At 44.2% G+C, this 19625-nt stretch overlaps 1 protein-coding gene across 1 annotated transcript in view; it reads left to right on the top strand.

Annotated features, from left to right (window-relative positions):
* The window catches only part of LOC134909859 (amine sulfotransferase-like), a 190499-nt gene that overhangs the window by 117670 nt on the left and 53204 nt on the right, over positions 1-19625 (top strand). The window contains exon 3 of the mRNA XM_063917189.1: positions 8310-8439. Within this exon, the coding sequence (XP_063773259.1) occupies positions 8421-8439 (19 nt within the window). The 5' untranslated portion in view covers positions 8310-8420. The remainder of the gene's footprint in view (positions 1-8309; positions 8440-19625) is intronic.

Genomic DNA, 19625 nt, shown 5'->3' with positions numbered 1-19625 from the left:
CAACATGGAGGAGGAACTGGCAAAGAGAGAGATGCGGAGCATCTTTGAGATGGGTACTCTGCAATCAGCCAGCTTAAATCTGGACTTTGAAACAAAATGGTTTTTATAATACTCATTGTCTCTCTCTATCACTGGGTATTGAAACTTCATGTAGTCAGCTACAATAGACATCATTGATACACCATTCTTATAGAGTATAATTGTCCTGTGTTATCCACTTGTATTTCAAATCCTACAACCAATATGATCAAGGAGCAACAAAAAGCATTTCTGTTTATTTGTTATGCAAAATAATGTATGATATTTATTTTTGTTGTGTGTTATTAGATAGGAAATCTATGATAATAGACCCTTGAATTCTGTATATTTGTGGAAACCAATTACCCATTTTAATATTGATATTATATAAGGTAACAGAAGCTAGGTTTATTATAACCCTATTGTTTGTTTATTTTTTTATATTATGATCCCTTTTTTTGTCCCTCTTCATATACAAAACCACCACTAGTGCGTTCCAGCTGGAGTGGAACGCACAGAGTAGGAAATAGCCGCCCATGATGGGTTTTTACGTCAGCCCTCCGCGTCATGCGTTCCAGATTACATGGAACGCATGTGGTGGTATAAGTAGGAAGGAGGCTGGACCCGGCATGGGAAGCTGCGCCGCCGGACCACGTCATGCGTTCCAGGAAATTGATATACATTGGGGCGGGAACAGCCAGCGTGGTTGACCACACAGAGCATCTGGCGGTAGCACGGAGCTCTCAGTAATGATAGGCGCCCCCACCGGAAGTCCGGCGGAAATACAGTGCGTTCCACGCGAGTTGGAACGCACAGTAATATTACTAATAAAATACTTTTTTAATGTGTTTATATATAACCAATTAAGCTGAACACATATTTAATACAAACGATCTATCTACTGTACTAATGTTTTTGGTAAGAACTCAATTGGAAAATAAATTAATTGGATCCCACCCAGGAAGGGGCGGATGCACATATCACACAATGTATAAATAGAGGGTATAGACTAATCCGCATGCACCTTGACAAAGATTAATCAGTAGAAACGCATTGGTGGAGCATGTGAAGTGTTGAAGAACCACCCTAAACAGTTGATTCAGCAAGAAAACGGTGAGATCTCCAGGTTTATCATCTGTTTCACTGTTGTGCTGTATTGTATAACATCTGCATTGCTGTTTTTGTTGTGGTATATCATCCAAGAATTGTTTTTAAGAAGTTTTATCAATAAATGTATATGAATCCTCATACATCCCTTCGTGTTTGTGCTTAATACCGAGCATAATACGAAGTTATGGAGTGATTGAGGACGACAAACGAGCCTGCTGAGAAAGAAACCGTTATATGGAAGAACGGCGTCTCTTGAAGTAAGCGTGGATGTGAGCATCATACATAGAGGAATTTTAGCGTGAATGTTTGTGGCATATTGAATTTGGCTATAAAAAATATTTCGTATAAGGGCTAAAAAGAAACCTTTATAGGTTTTGTCCGGAGTGTATGAAAGTAAGCACACATGTGAGGAGCTGTTTTCACCATTGACACCGGGGTGAACCATTACAGATACCACTGCACTTCCCAGATCACCACAGTCTAAGAAGTCTGGGTAGAAGTCACCCAATTTTCACTCTCCTTGGAACAATAACTGAACTTCTATATACCATTTGTGTTTTTTTTCACATATCATTCAATGGAATTAAATTTACACGTGGACCATTTACTGCAAAATTGACGGACTTTCCCGGTGGTATTGATGGACAGTGACTACTATGGTAAATTACCACCATTATTCCGTCTTTGCGCCACCAGTAGGATCCTACCCATTGGTAAAAGTCATACACTACAAAGAGAGAGTCAGTTTTACGGAGATCTCTTGTCCTGTTCACAAAAATTTGGAGGCACTAACGATATCTCAAGAGGCCTTCTCCAGTGAATCTGGTAGTTGGAAAGAAAGGGCCATGATCTCCAGGATGATGTGAAACCTAGATATCACTTTAGGAAGGTAGCCCAATCCTGTCCGAAGGACAGACCGGTCCAAATGAAAAATCAGAAATGGAGAGCAATTATGACAATGCACTCAAGTCCGACACCAACCAGGCCAATGTTATGGCCAATGTTATGGCAAGAAGGAAGACAGTGTTCCGCGAAAGCCAATTAATACCCACAAGGGTTCAAAAGGAAATTATTGAAGAGCAACACCCCCCCCCCCCCTCCAAGACAAGTGCCATGGAGTCACTGGAGGTATAAATGGAGGCTGCACATGAAGGACACAATATAGGAAAGTATGTACATCAGGCAAGAGCACAATCTGTCTTTGGAAGTTCACAGAAAGGGCTGAAGCCTACAACTTTACTAAAGACAAAAAGAGTTCCAAGCATAAAGGGTTCCAGGTATTGAGCATGGTATGAATGAGCAACCTTGAGAACCCCTTAGCTCTGAGGAAGGATGTCTCAAGAACCACCCCATCAAAGCGAGATGAGCCAGATGTGGATGGAAGCATGGGCCCTGAGAGAGAAGATCCAGCTGTAAAGGTAGATGCAGTGGACCCTGGATGTAGAGGCCTGGAAGAACCACATACCCAGTACTTCATGGACAAATGAGAGCCACAACGATCATCATGCCAAGAGCTTAAAGATGTCTGGATACAGAACCCACTCACATGAGTAAACATCCTAAGATGTCCAAAGAGGCCTTGAAGTCACCCAGTTCCAGGGCTAGTATGATGGAGTGAAGAGGCTACAGGTAGAACTTGGGAACCCCCAAGTACCAGTTGAGGAACTTCAGGTTGAGGATTGGTTGGATTGGCTTGACTTCTAAACCAAGAATAGCTTGGCATAGAAGCCAAATGTCTTTCTAAGACAAAGGAACTGGTATAATGACCCTGGAGATAAGTATGTACTCCCGCAGTGCTCCTGCTTTTCTTGAATCTATTGGAAGACTTGATTGGAGGACGATCCCGAATAGTCAGTTCGTAGCTTCCAGGGACTACAAATCTTACGAAGCTGTCCATCATGGTCGCCATCCAAATCTTGTAGAAAAGCTGGAGCCTGCCTGCCTCGCTGGGGTCCCCCAGGTAAAGGCCCACCTCGTCATGAGGCAGGCTTGTCCGCTGGCTTGGTGGCATGGTGTCTGGTAGACTAGACAGTTTACCCGGAGGAGGAACCTTGGAATCTAGAAAAAGACAAGCTCTTGGCTTTGCCCTGTGAACAAAAGCAGTGAAAATTAGACACTTGTGACCTGGGGGCTGCCTCAGAAGGAAGGAAGGAAGGAAGGCCATCTTTGATGCCACCACTGTAGCCACAATCTTGTCCAGTTCTGGAATAAAGAGAATATCCCCAGATATATTTGAGGCCATCCTCCAATGCATCTGCCTAGTGTTCAATGGCCTTAGCTACCAAGGCAGTTGTGAGGGCTGGACATGCAATAGTAATGTAAAATAAATTGCCTTGAGGAAAGTTTCCAGTTTCCTAATCATCAGATCTTTAATGATTGCCATATTAGAGATAGGGAGGTAGTATTCTTAACTAGTCAGGCAAATGAGCATCAGCTTTAAAAAAGTACTCCAGTTTGACTGGACACGCAGCTGGTAGCGGATAAAAAGTGGCAATGCAATTGGAAGAGCCTAATAGGGAAAGCCCATGAATCAGCTAGGAGGCCCTCTAGTTGCACAGAAGAAGGGAATGATGCAGTTACTTTCTTCTGACAAATACTGATACAGTGGACTTAGGGGTTTTCTCTAAATACATGATCAGAAGAGCAGACTGAACTGCCTTGATCAGGGCATCTACATCCACCATGGTAGGGAGTCCTACAGGATAGAGGAGGTCTCAACATCTTGGGTAACAGACCCATTTTCCTCATGGACATTTCCAGATAGGGACATAGAACTGTCTCTACTGATAGGCCCATGCTTGGATGTGTGGCCTCTGTCTAGCATCTGCTGGAAAGATGTGATACCTGCACCATACCCTGCACTAATTGAGTGAAGGACTGCAACAACTTTGTTTCTATGTCAGAGGGTTATGAATCACCTTGAGATGGTAATACTTTAGTAACCCAGGCCACGTCTGTAGATAACCTAGCAGGAGTAACGGGCCTGGGGGCTACAAGCTACGTAATTCCCTAACTGCAACATTACCTGTAAAAGCATGGTAGTCCAGCCAGTTACTGACTGAAAGCTGTGGCCAAAGGGACCTCTTGCTGTGTAGCTGTGACATATTAGACACAGAGATTATCATGGTCAGGAGCCTAAGTAGATTGTACAGAAGTACAAGCCCCACAGTTTCGCAAAACCGGAGCACCCACCTCCCTAGGTGTTTTGTCCTAGGGAAACATGTAATGAAATCCAAGGAAGACCTCACACACAAAAGTTACACAAACAGTGGTGTGCCAATAAGGTATAATGCAATGAATGATAAAGCACCACAAATAAATAAGTAGGGCTATACAGAAAATTATAATTGTGAATGCCAATAAACAAATTGGTGAACACCCCAATGCAGTCAATGAACAGAAGTTGCAAAATAAGTATGGACAGTAAGTGCTCAACAAACCAACCACAATATGGGGGGAAGGAGACCACTGAGAGTGAAGTATACAGGGAGACTAGGAGCCCATGCTTCTTTGCATAGACAAGCAGAGGCAATGTGTAAAATGCCTTCTCAGCATCTGTTAGGGAGGAGAAAGAGGAGGGATATCCAAGTGGTGGAATGCCTGCTTAAAGGGAAAACACCAAAGAGGTGGGGGAGGGAAATATGGGGAGATCCTCCCTCCCCCTTCTGGCATGGACCCCAGGACAAGTGGTCATCTACACTGTAGTCCCCTATTGCCTAACTGCCCTGGTGGTCTAGTGTGGGTACAGATATGACCAGGGCACTCACCGTCAGTGGTCTCCCTCACCAGTGGTGAGAGCTGTGACAATGCATCAGGAAGCCATCTTACTTGTCCCCCAGGTGTATCTTGCTGTTGTTCCTCTGTGGTGTGCTATGCAGTTCCAGCCAAAGGTGCTGACCCAGTTGCCAGTGCTGAGGGGTCAGTGGTATGGCAGCAGGCCCGGATTGGCCACTGACTTTACCGGGGAGAATACCGGTGGGCCGATTGGTGTGCGGGGCCGACTGTCTTACGTGCCACCCCCCCCGTGCTTCACCCACTGATACCGTACTGTGTAATATCAGTATGACGCGGCCACCGGCCGCTGGGAGAGCAGGCTCTGCCCCCATCCCACCCAGGTGACCCGGTTTACACAGTGGGGGCTGTGGCCGTCAGCCGATGGGAGAACAGGCTCGGCCCCCACCACTTCAGCTGATAGGAAGAGGAGGTCCGCTCGCCGAACGTCATTGATTGGCGCAGACCTCAGGGGAAAGGGAAGTGACAGTGCGGCCACAATGTTCAGCAGGAGAGGTGAGTAGTATAAGTCTACTCTGACCTCATTCTGCTCTGTGCTCCTGGGCCACCATTGTGATGTGATGCTGGCCTGTCTACAGGGAGGGAAGAAGCAGCCAGGACTTGAGAAATAGGGCATTGAGTCTGTCCTGATTGCTCCAATCAGACAGATCTCCATGTACCACTGGCACTGCAGCTTGCAGGACATTTATTTGTAGACTGACATGCTGCCTGCAGAGCTACAGTACCAGTGGTACATAGAGATCTGTCTGGGTAAATAAATGGAGATCTGAGGGGGGGGGGGGGGGACAAGTGAATGATAGGGACAACCAGAGGCGTATCTAGGTCGGGCGAGCAGAGTGCTTGCCCTGGGTGCCATGACAGGTCTGACAGAGGAGGGCGCAGCCAGCCAGGTCAGTGTAACCTGTGCAGCGTCTTTTAAGGGTGTTTACTGAATGAAGAGCTCTACCAGCCTCCACTGTTCCGCCTTCGATCTGTAGGGGTAGTCGGGGAGTGTGGAGCTGGGTAGCCACACCCGATGTCATTGCCGGGCCAATAGGAGTATGTAAGGGTGGGGATGGGGAAGTTGCCCACGGAGCAGTTTGTGCCGCCGCGGGTCCCGGCGGGAGGGATGGAAGGCAGCAGGTGTGTCATCTCCACAAGTGTGGGTGAGTGACCTCGGCTGTGGATGTTTGCTGATTTGACGCGCAGCAGCAGCCGCCGTGTCAAACCACACAGCACAGTGCCCTTTTCTCTCCTCACTTATGGCTCCACCTCCTCACACTGCTGCGAATGTAAGCTGTCGCAGGTTCCGATTCCCGCTCCTCCACGGCATTCCCCATGCACGGATGCACTGACTGGGAGACTTCTGCATAGCGGAACCGTAATTCCTTATGGGCCCTGCACACTGGCAGATAAAATGCACGATATGAACGTTCTCGTTCATTAACTCCCACTAACCCCACTCACAGCCTGTCACCCCATATCCACTAACCCCACTTACAGCCTGTCACCCCGAACCCACGACACCCCCTTCTCGCTCACAGCCTGTCGCCCCACTCCCATTGACCCCAATCAGAGCCAGTCACCCCATTCCTGCTACCCCCACTCACAGCCTGTCACCCCACACCCGCTACCCCCCTTATCACTGACAGCCTTTCACCCCTCACCCATTGTCACCACTAATAGCTGCCTCTCTCTCTCTCTCTGTCCCTACTGTATGTTCCTCCTGCCTTTGTCCCTATTTGTCCCTGCTGCCTCTGTGTCCCTACATCCCTGCTGCTTCTGTCCATACTTCCCTGCGGCCTCTCTCTGTCCATACATCCCTGCTTCATCTCTTTCTCTGTCCCTACGTTTAAAATAGGCAAAACCAGTGATAGTGGCTGCCAATCACTGTTTTGGTCCTGGACCACATCCCGTGGCACCCCTGCTTGTGCCCCGTGAGGACTCCGCTTGAGAACCACTGTAAAAGAATATAGCATGAAGTAGCTATAATTGCCTTACAATTTAGTGAGTGTGCAGAGGCTTGAATGTCACCCCAGTTTTAAATTATTAATTACTTCTGTCTGCTACAATACAATACTTTCTAAACTTTTTAAAGTGTTACATCCAGCTAATATAACATGTTCTGCCTTTTGTTGGTGTAACTCCATGTACATTACATTTTGAAATATTAATCCCACCTACTTTGGTATTGGCTCCACCTACAGTTGATTCGGTGCCGCCCACATGGGGCCACTTTTAGAAATTTTTCCAGGGCCACTCTTGATTCCCAATCCGCCCCTGTATGGCAGTGTGGGCATTCTGCAGGATGCCTAGCCAGAAATCAAACAAAAGTTAAATAAAATAAGAAGCTGCTTAAAAGCATCCCCATAAAACCATGCCCGCTCCTGCAGACACTAAACAAAGACTGGATGCCTGGGGTATAGGGGAGAGGAAGTCTGGGCTGCTAGGAAAGAAATGTCAATCATTAGGTGCCCAGACTCCTACTCACCAGCCTTTACCAGCATAAAGTCTGTGTCCCCTATGGAGTAAAGAGAGCCTGGTAAACCGTGTCATAGATTTGTGTGAAAGGGCCAACCCAGGTTATGTGTGCTGGCTTCATGACTCTGGTCATGACCAGGGTTATTCCTGGATCAAAAACTGGATAGGTAAGGTGTAAAAGGGGAGGCCTGGGTTACTTGACATGGGTTTTGTTTAAAAGGTTCTCAGGTACATAATTTTAACATAATCTGGGAACATCTGATCCGGCTACAGCAAAAAAAACCTTGGTCAGGACCAGGGTCACGGATCCAGATCACATAACCCAAGTCAGTGCTTTGGTGCTGAAACCATGTTTATTATCCTGGATTGGACATGGGATTTTGGTGTGAAAGGGGTTATATGTGGCATATGATAGGTCGACAGTCAATTGGTCAACAGTCAATAGGCCTACAGGTATAAAAGTTCATCACGTAAACAGGTAGACAGCACAAAAGGTCAACATACATACAGTATGGTCAACACATTTTTGTTTTTTATGTTTTTCCAACTTTTGCCTAATTTACTATCCATGCCAACATCTATTACCTCTAGTAACCTCTCCCGAAGTGTGGCGAGCGGAGCGATCCTACAAGGTAACACGTTTCTACTAATTTGGGTCATATTTAACATACAAAAATCATCCAAAATCCCCCAAAACTTGTATTGACCTTTTTGTGTCGACCATTTTCTTGTCAACCTTTTTACCCCTGTTGACCTTTTGTACTGTCTACCTTTTTTGCATCAACCTTTTGATCCTGTCGACCTTTTGTACTTATCGACCTATTGATGTCGATCTTTTAATCCACACCCGTATTAGTCACAATTATAACATATATGTAATTATTTTTATAAAAATAAATGTTGAAATAACACTGAGTTTTCTTCTTTAGGTTATTTATGTTTTAAGAAATCCAAAAGATGTTGCGGTATCTTTTTATCACTTTTACAAAATTTCTGTCAAGCTACAGCATCTACCAATAACTTGGGAAGTCTTCTTTGAGATGTATATGTCAGGAAAAGGTACAATAACATTTGTGTAATTCATATAAAGCTTAATTATGTGAAACAATCATTAAATACAAGAACTAATGTCATTCAATGACAGCATATAATTTTATTTAAAAAAAAAACCCCACAGACAATAGGAAAAAGGGTAAATTCTACACTATGATCTGGTTCAGAGTTAAGAGCAAAGTGAATAAAAAAGTGGAGTAATTTTGAACCTGGTCAAACCATGTTGCATTTCAGGAGGTGCAAATACTTTTTTTGCATGCAGGGCGAATGCTGTCTGCTTCTGCATATAGCCCACAAATGTTGGACAGCTTTATTTTTATCTTGCAAGTTAGATTCAAGCTAAGGCCAGCTACTCCCAAATCTAAACCTCTCTGTACATTTTATATCTAGCACACAGAGCGGTATTAAGAGAAGACGGGGTGCATGTGTAGTCTCTATCCACTCCCTCTCTATGGTGGTCATTCCGAGTTGTTCACTCGCTAGCTGCTTTTAGCAGCAATGCAAACGCTAAGCCGCCACCCTCTGGGAGTGTATTTTAGCTTAGCAGAAGTGCGAACGAAAGAATCGCAAAGCGGCTACAAAATAATTTTGTGCAGTGTCAGAGTAGTTCCAGACCTACTCCTAGCTTGCTATCACTTCAGACTATTCAATTCCTGTTTTGATGTCACAAACACACCCTGCGTTCGGCCAACCACGCCTGTGTTTCCCCAGCCACGCCTGCGTTTTTCCACACACTCCCTGAAAACGGTCAGTGACACCCAGAAACGCCCTCTTCCTGTCAATCACTCTGCGGCCAGAAGTGTGACTGAAATGCTTCGCTAGACCTTGTGTGAAACTACATAGATCGTTGTAATAGTACGGCGTGCGTGCGCATTGCGCCGCATGCGCAGTAGTGCCGAAATCTGCTGGCGAACAAATCGGAATGACCCCCTATAGCCGGAAGCCTAGGTTTTGTGAATGATAGAAGAATCTAACACTCTGCTAGAGTTTACTGTGCATGCACAAGTCTCCAAGAAAATGGATCGGCGACCATTTAACTGTCAATTTCGCTACTGCGTATGCAGAAACCCTGGAAAAATAGCTGCCGTGCCATTTTACCAGTGATTTTGCACCACTGTGCTGAGGATGGCAGTACTCCAGAGAGGAAAGTACTGAAGATATGGGTGACCTGTATCCAAGGAGCCCGTGTGCACTGCAATCATTATCATACCTCCCAATTGTCCCAATTTCCATGGGACAATCCCATTTTTCATGGACTGTCCTGCTTCCCACCTCCGTGCCGCAGTCCATGCCCACATAATAATAAAAACAGGGGCATGGCTCATGATTGCAGCACTTTACATGAGTCCACGTCCACCTACCCATGAGGCCACATCCCATCATTTTGGGTGCACACTTCTGGCGCGTGCATATGTCCCTCCTGAACTGAAGATTTCAAGAAGTTGAATTATAGATATGCCATTTCTCCGGCAGGGTCCACAGGTTATCCATAGGATAACAATGGGATATGATGAAGAGACAGCTGAATTTGCACCAATCGGTCAAAGCTTTTCCAGCCTCCCAGCCTGCAACGGCCCATCCATATACCTCTGCCTCCTTGCTCAGGCAAATCCGTTTTTGTTTGGTGCGGCAGGAGCCGGACCATGGTCAGAGGCCTAAGCTTTCTTATTTTATACAGTGCTGTTTTGGCGGGTGTCTGTGCCTGTTATACTAGTAGGTCCAGCAGAAGTTACCAGGCTGTGGCCGGAGCACGGAGGTAAGGCATCGGTTTCCGCTTAGAAGGGGAATACGGACACAGCCGCACTGTTTTGGGAGGAGACCACCAAACAGTCGATGATGCGGCTGCCACCTCTCGTGCACCAGCACTAGGCCTTAGGGATCAGAGGCTCCAGCAATAGTATGAGGTCACGATCCCTAGGATTGATGTCAGCAGTGGGGAGTCAGACGCTCTCCTGGTCGCTTCTCCCCCAGGTTCATGACCAGTTTTCTCAGAGTCTCCTGCCATGAACTGTTTCCCGCTAAGTCTCAGACGCTGTACACGAAGGGGACCCAGTCGCAGCATAGGCAGCTGTGTGACTGGTGCGTCCGTGTTCACTGAGCATCTGTGTTCACTATAGGCTCATGGAGTTGCAGCATACACTAGTAGCGTCTGGATCCCCTCAGCGTTCGCTTACATATTGATCGGTCCTGGAAGCGAGGTGAGTCTCCCTGTATCCCACTCTACTGAGTACGGGTTATACACCACTAAGTCTCTATCTACCCTTTGCGTACGAATAGTTCGATAAGTGCCTATTGCATATGAGTCTGTATTAATTTACTGTGGTTTCTTTTGCATTGCGTCTGAATACGTTAGATCTGTTTAAACATGATGCAGTAATATGTTCTCCTACATACTTAAAATGTAGTTGTACTTGATGATGTGCTCATATTGCCTATTATACTAATGTATAACATGTGACTGACTGCTAGTGTGATTGCTGACTTTACTATATTTCTGTCAGTTTGTTTATTCCGATCCTCAATGCTGGTGCATGGGTAGGGTCAGATTGTATATCACTTTAAGAAATATAAAGTGATTACAGTCACAAATTGTGTAGTACACTGTGGAAGTGTTGATTATTTATCATGTCTAAGAGCGGCAAAGGTGAGGAAGGTACACTCACAGCAACACCAACACTCATATCATGTTTGTCTTGCAAAGCTGTGTTATCCTCTAAGGATATGGTTCAGGACGGTTTGTGTGCAAATTGTTTTAGCTTTCACCAGGGGTTAATGAAAAATACAACGCAGATTCAGGTGCAGATAGATCCATCCTGAGCTATGTTTGCACAGACTTTATCCAGTATAGCTGAACGGATAATTTCTCCAACTCCTGTACCAGGGATAGGTTACACTATTAACCCCTACATGAAGCTCCCCACCTATGGTGTATCACTTCCAGCAGCAGCGTCTCAAAAGAAACAAGCTAATAAGCATGTGGTAAGTAAATCTTCACAGGCTACACATGATTCAGATGAGGATTCATCGGAAAATGAAAGCTCAATTAATTCTACTTCGGCATACGAAGAGGAGGAGGAAGGTCTAAGCTCAGTGGATATAGCTGAGGTAATGAAAGCAATGAAAATCATTCTACCAATAAAGGATTCAGCAGAGCTTTGTTAAAAACCAAGGCACCTGTGTTTGAACATTCCCAAGACAGTTAAGACTGAGTCTCCAGGGTCAGATGAGCTGACGGAAATTATGGAAGAGGCTTGGGCAACACCCAATAAGAAGTTTAGAATTCCTAAGAAATGGAATTCCAATTGTCCTCTTCCAGCTAGGGATTGTTTAAAAAGGGAGGTGGCTCCTAAAGTAGATACGCATGTGATTCGATTTGTGCGAAAATCTACATTACCTTTGCCTTCAAAATCATTAAATGATGTCACTGATGAGAGTGGATGGTTTTCTAAAAAACATTTTTTCCCTGTCTGGGGCAGTCATAAGGCCAGCCATGGCTTCAACTTAGATGGAAAAGGCAGTGGCTGCCTGGGCTGATGCATTGAAAGGGGATATTTCTATAGCTTCTAGAGAGCAAAAATCCCATATAGCTCATATAAAACAGGCTGCAATGTTCCAGGAAGAAGCAGCATTGGATATGGGTACTATTTCCTCCAGGGCATCAGCTTCAACAATAGCTGCTCGCAGAGCAGTTTGGCTACGTACGTGGATAGCTGATCCAGAATCTAAAAAGGTTTTGGAATCCTTGCCCTTTTCTGGAGATATTCTTTTTGGAAAAGAATTGACAGATATTCTGGAGTCAGAAGCAGAAGTTCTGGCCTAGAGTTCTGGCTTTTCGCCCCTTTTGGTCTCAAGGAAAAGCTAAAGGGAAAAGTGATGGCAAGCAGCCCAAATACAACAAATCTGGTAAGACTAAAAAGCATTGGGCTACCAGAGGACCAGTTGGGAAAACTGATAATAAGCCATCAGCCTGATGGTGTGGGCCTCCACCTGGGGGACCCCAGGGTGGGGGACAACTTATTCACTTTGCACAGATCTGGCAGCAGTCTACAGCAGATGCCTGGGTGCAGTAAGCGGTATCTCTAGGTTATGCTTTTGCCTTCAAGAAGCATCCTCCTCAAAGGTTTTTTTGTACCAGCCTGTCTCGGGTAGAAATGAAGGCCAGGGCTTTGTTAGAAGAAGTTCAGAAATTGCTTGTCAGGAGAAGTCATCCCAGTTCCTCCTGCACAACAAGGACAGGGTTTTTACTCCAACCTGTTTTTAGTTCAGAATCCAAATGGGTCATTTCGGTCCATTCTCAATCTCAAGGTACTGAACAAATACATTTGGGTTCCTCGGTTTCACATGGAGACATTACGGTCCATCATTTAGGCCATGGAGCCAGGGGATTATATGGTATCCCAAAATATATACAGGATGCTTACCTACATGTTCCTATAGCACTATCCCATCAGTGCTATCTCAGGTTCGCTATCCTCCAAAAGCATTTTCAGTTCCAGGCCCTAGCTTTTGGGTTAGCCGCAGCTCCCAGAGTATTTACCAAGATTATGGTGGTAATGGCAGCTTATCTCCGCCAGTAGGGGATAAGAATAGTTCCATACCCCGACAATCTTATAATCCTGGAACAGATACAGGAATTGCTCTTATGTCATCTGCAACAGACCATAACATGTCTGCAGAACCACGGGTGGATCATAAATTGGGCAAAATCGTCTCTGGTTCCATCACAACGGATGACTCACTTGGGGGCTGTACTGGATTCAAGTCTTCAGAGAGTAATTTTACCTCTGAACAAGATATCCAAGGTACAGTCAAGGATTCAGGACTTGTTACACAGTCAAAAGGTATCCATTCACACAGCAATGCGCGTGATGGGTTTGATGGTGTCAACATTCGACATGGTGGAGTATGCACAATTCTACTCAAGGCCTCTGCAGTGTCTGATTCTTGCCAAATGGAATGGGTTGTATCAGACGATAAAAACACAGACTATGTTACTTACAATAGAAGGAAGAAGGTCATTAGCCTGGTGGCTACAGACATCCCATCTGGACAAGGGGAGACCCTTTTGGATATCAGATTGGGAAATTCTGACGACAGACGCCAGTCTCCAGGGCTGGGGAGCAGTGTCAGGAAAGTGTTTTTTTTAGGGGCAATGGACCAAGTAAGAAAGTTGTCTGCCAATAAACATATTGGAACTTCGGGCCATATACATGGCACTGATTCAGGCAAAGGACATTCTTTGGGGAAAACCAGTCCACATCCACTCGGACAATGCGATGGCACTAGCGTACCTCTACCATCAAAGAGGAACTCACAGCCGAAAAGCGATGAAGGAGGTAAGTCAAATATTAAAGTGGGCAGAACTTCATCATCCAGCCTTGTCCACAGTGTTCGTTCCGGGAGTCCCAAACTGGGAAGCGGACTTTCTCAGTCAACATGCCATTCAGGCAAATGAATGGGCTCTACACCCGGAGGTCTTCCAGACTCTAGTAGACAAGTGGGGGTTGCCAGAGATAGATCTCATAGCGTCCCATCAGAACAACAAAGTGCTCACATACGGGTCAAGAACAGAGGATCCCGGAACAATCTTTGTGGATGCCCTGTCGGTGAGATGGGATTTTCATCTGGCTTATGTGTTTCCTTCAATCACCCTATTACCCAGGTTGGTGAGAAAGATAAAGCAAGGAAAAGGTGCCGTGATACTAAAAGCTCCGGCTTGGCCCAGAAGACATTGGTACACAGATCTGCAGAGGATGTCACTGGATGTTCCACTTCTGCTCCCTCAACGTCCAAATCTACTAATGCAGGGTCCTTGTTATCACAGACATCTGGATCGACTGTCCTTGATGGAGTGGTTCTTGAAACCTCTATCCTGAAGTCAAGAGGATTCTCACAACAGGTAATTCAAACTATGCTCAGAGCAAGGAAACCTTCCTCACCTCACATTTATCACCGAATATGGCAAACCTATATTTTTGGTGCAGTGATTGGAAAATGAACCCTAAATCTTTCAGAGTTTCCAGGGTCTTAGCATTCCTTCAGGAAGGAATGGATAAAGGTTTGAAGGCGGCTTCCTTGAGAGTGCAAGTATCAGCATTGACTGTATGGTTCCAAAAGAAAACTGACAATTTACAAGATGTGCATACTTTTTTCAAGGGAATGCTGTGCATTCAATATCCTTTTGTTCCTCCTACAGTGCCTTGGGACTTATCTCTAGTCCTGAAAGCCCTTTAAGTTGCCCCGTTTGAACCACTTAATAAAGTGGATCTTAAATGGTTGACAGTTAACGTTCTCTTTCTACTGGCTATGGTGTCAGCTAGAAGAGTATCAGATTTAGGGGCATTATCATGTCATTCCCCATTTCTGATTTTTTTTATCCAGATAAAGCAGTTCTCAGAACTAGATCTGGGTATTTTCCGAAGGTGGTGTCTAAATTCTACCTTAATGAAGAAATTGTAAGCCCGGTTCTCCAGGTACCAGGCCTTTCTGCAGGAGATGCATCGCTGGACTTGGTCCGTGCATTAAGGATCTATGTGGATCATACCATTGCCATCAGAAAGACAGATTCTCTCTTCATTCTCCACGGATTTCACAAGAGAGGATGGACTGCTGATAAGTAGATGCTGGCAAGATGGCTTCAGATGACGATTTCAGAAGCATATTCTCAGGCTGATCTCCCTGTTCCGGCTAATGTCTCTGCTCACTCTACTCTGACGGTAGGTAATTTTCCACACGCAGGGGGGGTTTCTGGTTGCCCTGAAACCCCCCTCCCCTTGGCAAGTGGCAAACTATGACAACAATAGCAATGGTATAGAATACGATTACTAGAGCTGCCACCACATCATGCTGAGTTGCTGCACATATACCCAGTAGCAGCTTTTTCTACAAAGTTTGCTGTGTGTGGTTCTGAGCCCTTATTCAGTGCACTGGACCAAAGAGTAGCTACCAGAAATAAGAGACAGGAGCCTTACCATGAGGTGGGAGAATGTGGAATTAGAAAGTGAGGTACTAGTTCCATAATGTTTGTGCCTTTATTATAGTATGTTTAACCTTTTCCAGACCACTTATATTATTTATATCATTTAAATTTGTTTCTTACAGCCTATACTATAGATCAGTGGTTCTCAACGTCGGTGCTCAAGTACCCCCAACAGTTTGTTTTCCAGGTCACCTAGCAGTTGAACAGGTGTATTTATTACTCACCTACACATTTTAAAAGACCCACAGGTGGAGCTAAGTATTTCACTTGCAGTCCTGTGAGGAGACCTGGAAAACATGAACTGTAGAGGGCACTTGAGGACGAGGTTGAGAACGACTGCTATAGATCATCTATAATGTTCCACAGAGTGGAATAAATGGAGATTGCATTTGGAAACACCCCTCTTTAAATCCTGCGTTTGCCACTGTAGGTCCAAATTGGGCAGCATAATGTGCTGCTTCAGCAGAACAGATATGTAAGGCAGCCACATGGTCTTCCATTAACACATTCATTAGACATTATGCCTTGGATACCTTTGCCTCTCATGATGCTGAATTCGGGTGAAGAATTCTCCTGTCCAATCAGGACTGTCCCCACCATTAAATTGCTTTGGGAAATCCCATTGTTATCCTGTGGATAACCTGTGGACCCTGCCAGAGAAATATATGTTATGGTCAGAACTTACCGTTGATAACGGTATTTCTCCTAAGTACACAGGATCCACAGGGATCCCATCCTGACGCACCTGATTTGAAGATCCTTTTACTCACTAACCTCTTCTTTCTTGTACGGAAGGGTGTGCATGTGTGTTCTTATGTCCTGATTAGGGCTATCTATGATGCTCCTGCCTTGAGCTTTGGACTACAACTGATTTGCCTGAGCAAGGAGGCAGGGACATAGGGACAGGCCCATTGCATGCTGGGAGGCCGCAATCTTTGATCGATTGGTGCAAATCCGCTGCCGCTTCATCATATCCCATTGTAATCCTGTGGACTTAGGAGAAATACCGTTATCAACGGTAAGTTCTTATCATAACGTATACTTTTGCTGCACCTGCACTGCAACATGATTTTGGCAACAGAAAAGTTTTTTTTTTTTTTTTTTTTTTCTTCGCTGCAAACTCTGAATCAGCAGCTATATATTCTTTGGATATAATTGGGTATATGCTGTATTTTGTGTTCTGGGACAAACAAATAAGCACGAATAAGCAAGTTTGCAGGGTTAAATAAAAACTTGGTTAATAAGCACAAATGCAAAAACTTGAAAAGCATTTAGTAAAAGTTGAAGAAAATATGTACCTGAAAATTATAAACTATTCTAAAAAAGTAAATTCCAGTATGTAACATAACCAGAGCCGCAACTAGGGGGGGGGGGGGGCTAAGGGGTCACGTGCCCCGGGCGCTGGAATGAGGGGGGGCGCTATTAGGAAGGCAGGACCCGGTGCTGCTTATGTGAGGGCACTGCGCGCTGTGCCCACAGACTCTAACAAGGCAGCAGCTGTCTAATAGCTGACTGCCTGTTAGGTGCCGGCTACAAGTGATCACGCTTCCGGGTTCGGAAGCCTTCCGCGTCATGCGTGTGCTGTCACCGCACCAAGAAGGGAGAGAGCAGGCGCCAGCGGGGTGTCTGAGAGGGAGCACTCACTAAACTTCAATATAGAGCCGGAGCCAAAGCTGCATTCAAAATACTTGTTGCCGCAATAACCCGGAATTACAGCTGATCACTTTAACTCAATTACCGGGGAGCAGTAATTACGTACAGCCGCCCGATGAGTTAGCACATGGCAGTGGCGGGGATTACACACAGCCGCCTCACAGACCCTGCACATTACTGAGCGGACGTCACAGCATAAAGCCTGTAGAATACTAAAATCTATTTTGCCACCAAAATCACAGCCAGACGGTAGCACTGGATTAGGGTGAGTGAGCTAATATGGTGTTTTTGTGTGTGAGTGTGTGTGTGTGTGTGTGTGTGTGTGTGTGTGTATATATATATATATATATATATATATATTAAATAACAGCGCTGTGCAGAATTGCAACTTTTCAGTGCTTTTAATGCACTTTTTTTAAGTATAAAAAAACTTGCGCTGTGGCAAATTCTGTACAGAGCTGTTATTTGACTGGAGTGCCGCCGTTTGGTGTGATGCATAGAGAGGCTGTTTAAAAAGGCCTTTGTTGGAGAGCACACAGCACAGTATTATATGGTCTCTTGGAGTGCCGGATTGTGGATACATATACATTTATATCCAGTGAGGCCCTGGTTGTAATATATATATGTCAGAAAAGACAATCTTTCATGTTTTCATGTTTGAAAAAATTATGAAAGGCAGAGTCTATAGTTGTGGTGGTGTTTTTTGTTTCATTTAGTTCTAATTTTAAAATTATTATATAATATAATATGTAAAAAAAATTAGCTTTGAATTAATGTAATAAACACACCGTTTTGCTTTCATCACGTCTCCGAGTACCGCTGCTTGTTTGATACAACTATATATATATATATATATATATATATATATGTGCAATAGAAATAAAGTCTCTGCGCCTTCAGTGCTTTGGTGTGAAAACTTCCATCTGTGTATAACCAAAAAATATATATGCGTACCAGAAATATGATCAAGTTGTGCCTGTAGTGGTATCTTTAATTGGTCATCTTCCCTTGTCCTCTTACTCCATGTATAAACGCCCTCAGCGAGGTGTTAAACCACAATTTACATAGGCAGAGAGGGAAGATGTGTCAGCAAAATGCTCTTACTATTATAAAGTGACTTGTGACGTATTTGTGCCAATATATAAAATATTTTTTATATAAAGTGCTCTGTGCCTATAGTGTTTCTATAAACCACTATATTTTATGTGATTTCTAATATGAATAATCAGAATCACACCCAAGTGGCTAAAAGAATAAAAAAATAATAATAATAAAATAATAAAAGGAAGGTAATAACTCACTCCTTTTAAGGATGCTGCTCCTATGAGGTGATCCTTGACAAAGTCTAGTACCTCTATAAAGAAAGTTTTTTTCTCATGGAAAAAAACAAAAAGAAAAAAAGGAGCTAATAGTGTGATATAGTTTTTCACAATTTTTAATCACACACATACATAAACAATGGAATCGTACAATTTAAAAATCAATAATAAGCTTATCTGTTGTACAGGTCGTTGGAGAGGTAGTGGAAGCTGGTCCAACGCGTTTCGTCCCTTTAACAGCTTTTTTGGGACTTCCTCAGGGGTTATAGTGCATCTCCCTGCATTCCCATACTCTTTTATACCCTAAATGATCCTTTGGAACTCACTTCCGGTCACTCGCGACCGGAAGTGGCCCGTGCGCATGCTCCCAAATGACCCTATATTGTAGTTACTCCTGTGTGCGCGCCGGGAAACTACATTTCCCATAGTGCTTTGCGCCACACCGGAAGTGCTGCTATCTGATTTGTAGAGGAGCGGCGCGTGACCGGAAGTGGTCACTCGAGTGTAAACACTGTGTCCTTACAGTGTTATCGTCCCTCCTGTGTGAGCGCCAGGGAACTGCATTTCCCATGGTGCTTCACGCTACATAGGAAGTACTATTAGCCTATTTGTAAATGGGCAACACGTGACCGGGAATGGTCACTCGAATGTAAACACTGGATAATCACAGTGTTAGTGATCTATTAGATCAGAGATATTTATGCCCTTGAGACAACCTTATATATTAGAGGTATAAATAAAGTTAATATACACTTAATTAGTGTTGTGTGATCCTCCACTTTTTGCATTTGAATAATGCTGCGCTTCTATTATTATAATTGGCTGTAACCATGACAACCCGTTTTCTGTTGGTATAATGACATATGGGGAATGCCTGGCAATGCATATGTACAAACATATTATACCATAATAATCCCGTAAAACATAATCTAAAACATGATATACCGACTTGGATAATTTCATACGGTATTAAAAACATTAATCTTATACGTATAAATACATGCATAAAATATTATAATCTGTAGATAAGATCCAGGACCATTTAAATATATGTTCAGTATTATATAAAATATAGTGTCCCACTATTTAAATTAAAATGAGAGCAGATATAAACGAAAGAGGATAAGAGAATAAGATATAAAATGCTGAGAGGATTATAAATAAAGAAATATCATTTCTATGTACATTGTTATGTCCATAAACGAAAAACCAAGAAACGCCAGTACTATATTTGTGTCACA

This window comes from Pseudophryne corroboree, chromosome 4 (assembly GCF_028390025.1).
Source record: "Pseudophryne corroboree isolate aPseCor3 chromosome 4, aPseCor3.hap2, whole genome shotgun sequence".
Taxonomy (NCBI): Eukaryota; Metazoa; Chordata; class Amphibia; order Anura; family Myobatrachidae; genus Pseudophryne; species Pseudophryne corroboree.
Note: the sequence above shows the minus strand (reverse complement) of the source record. Positions and strands in the feature narration are given on the sequence as shown.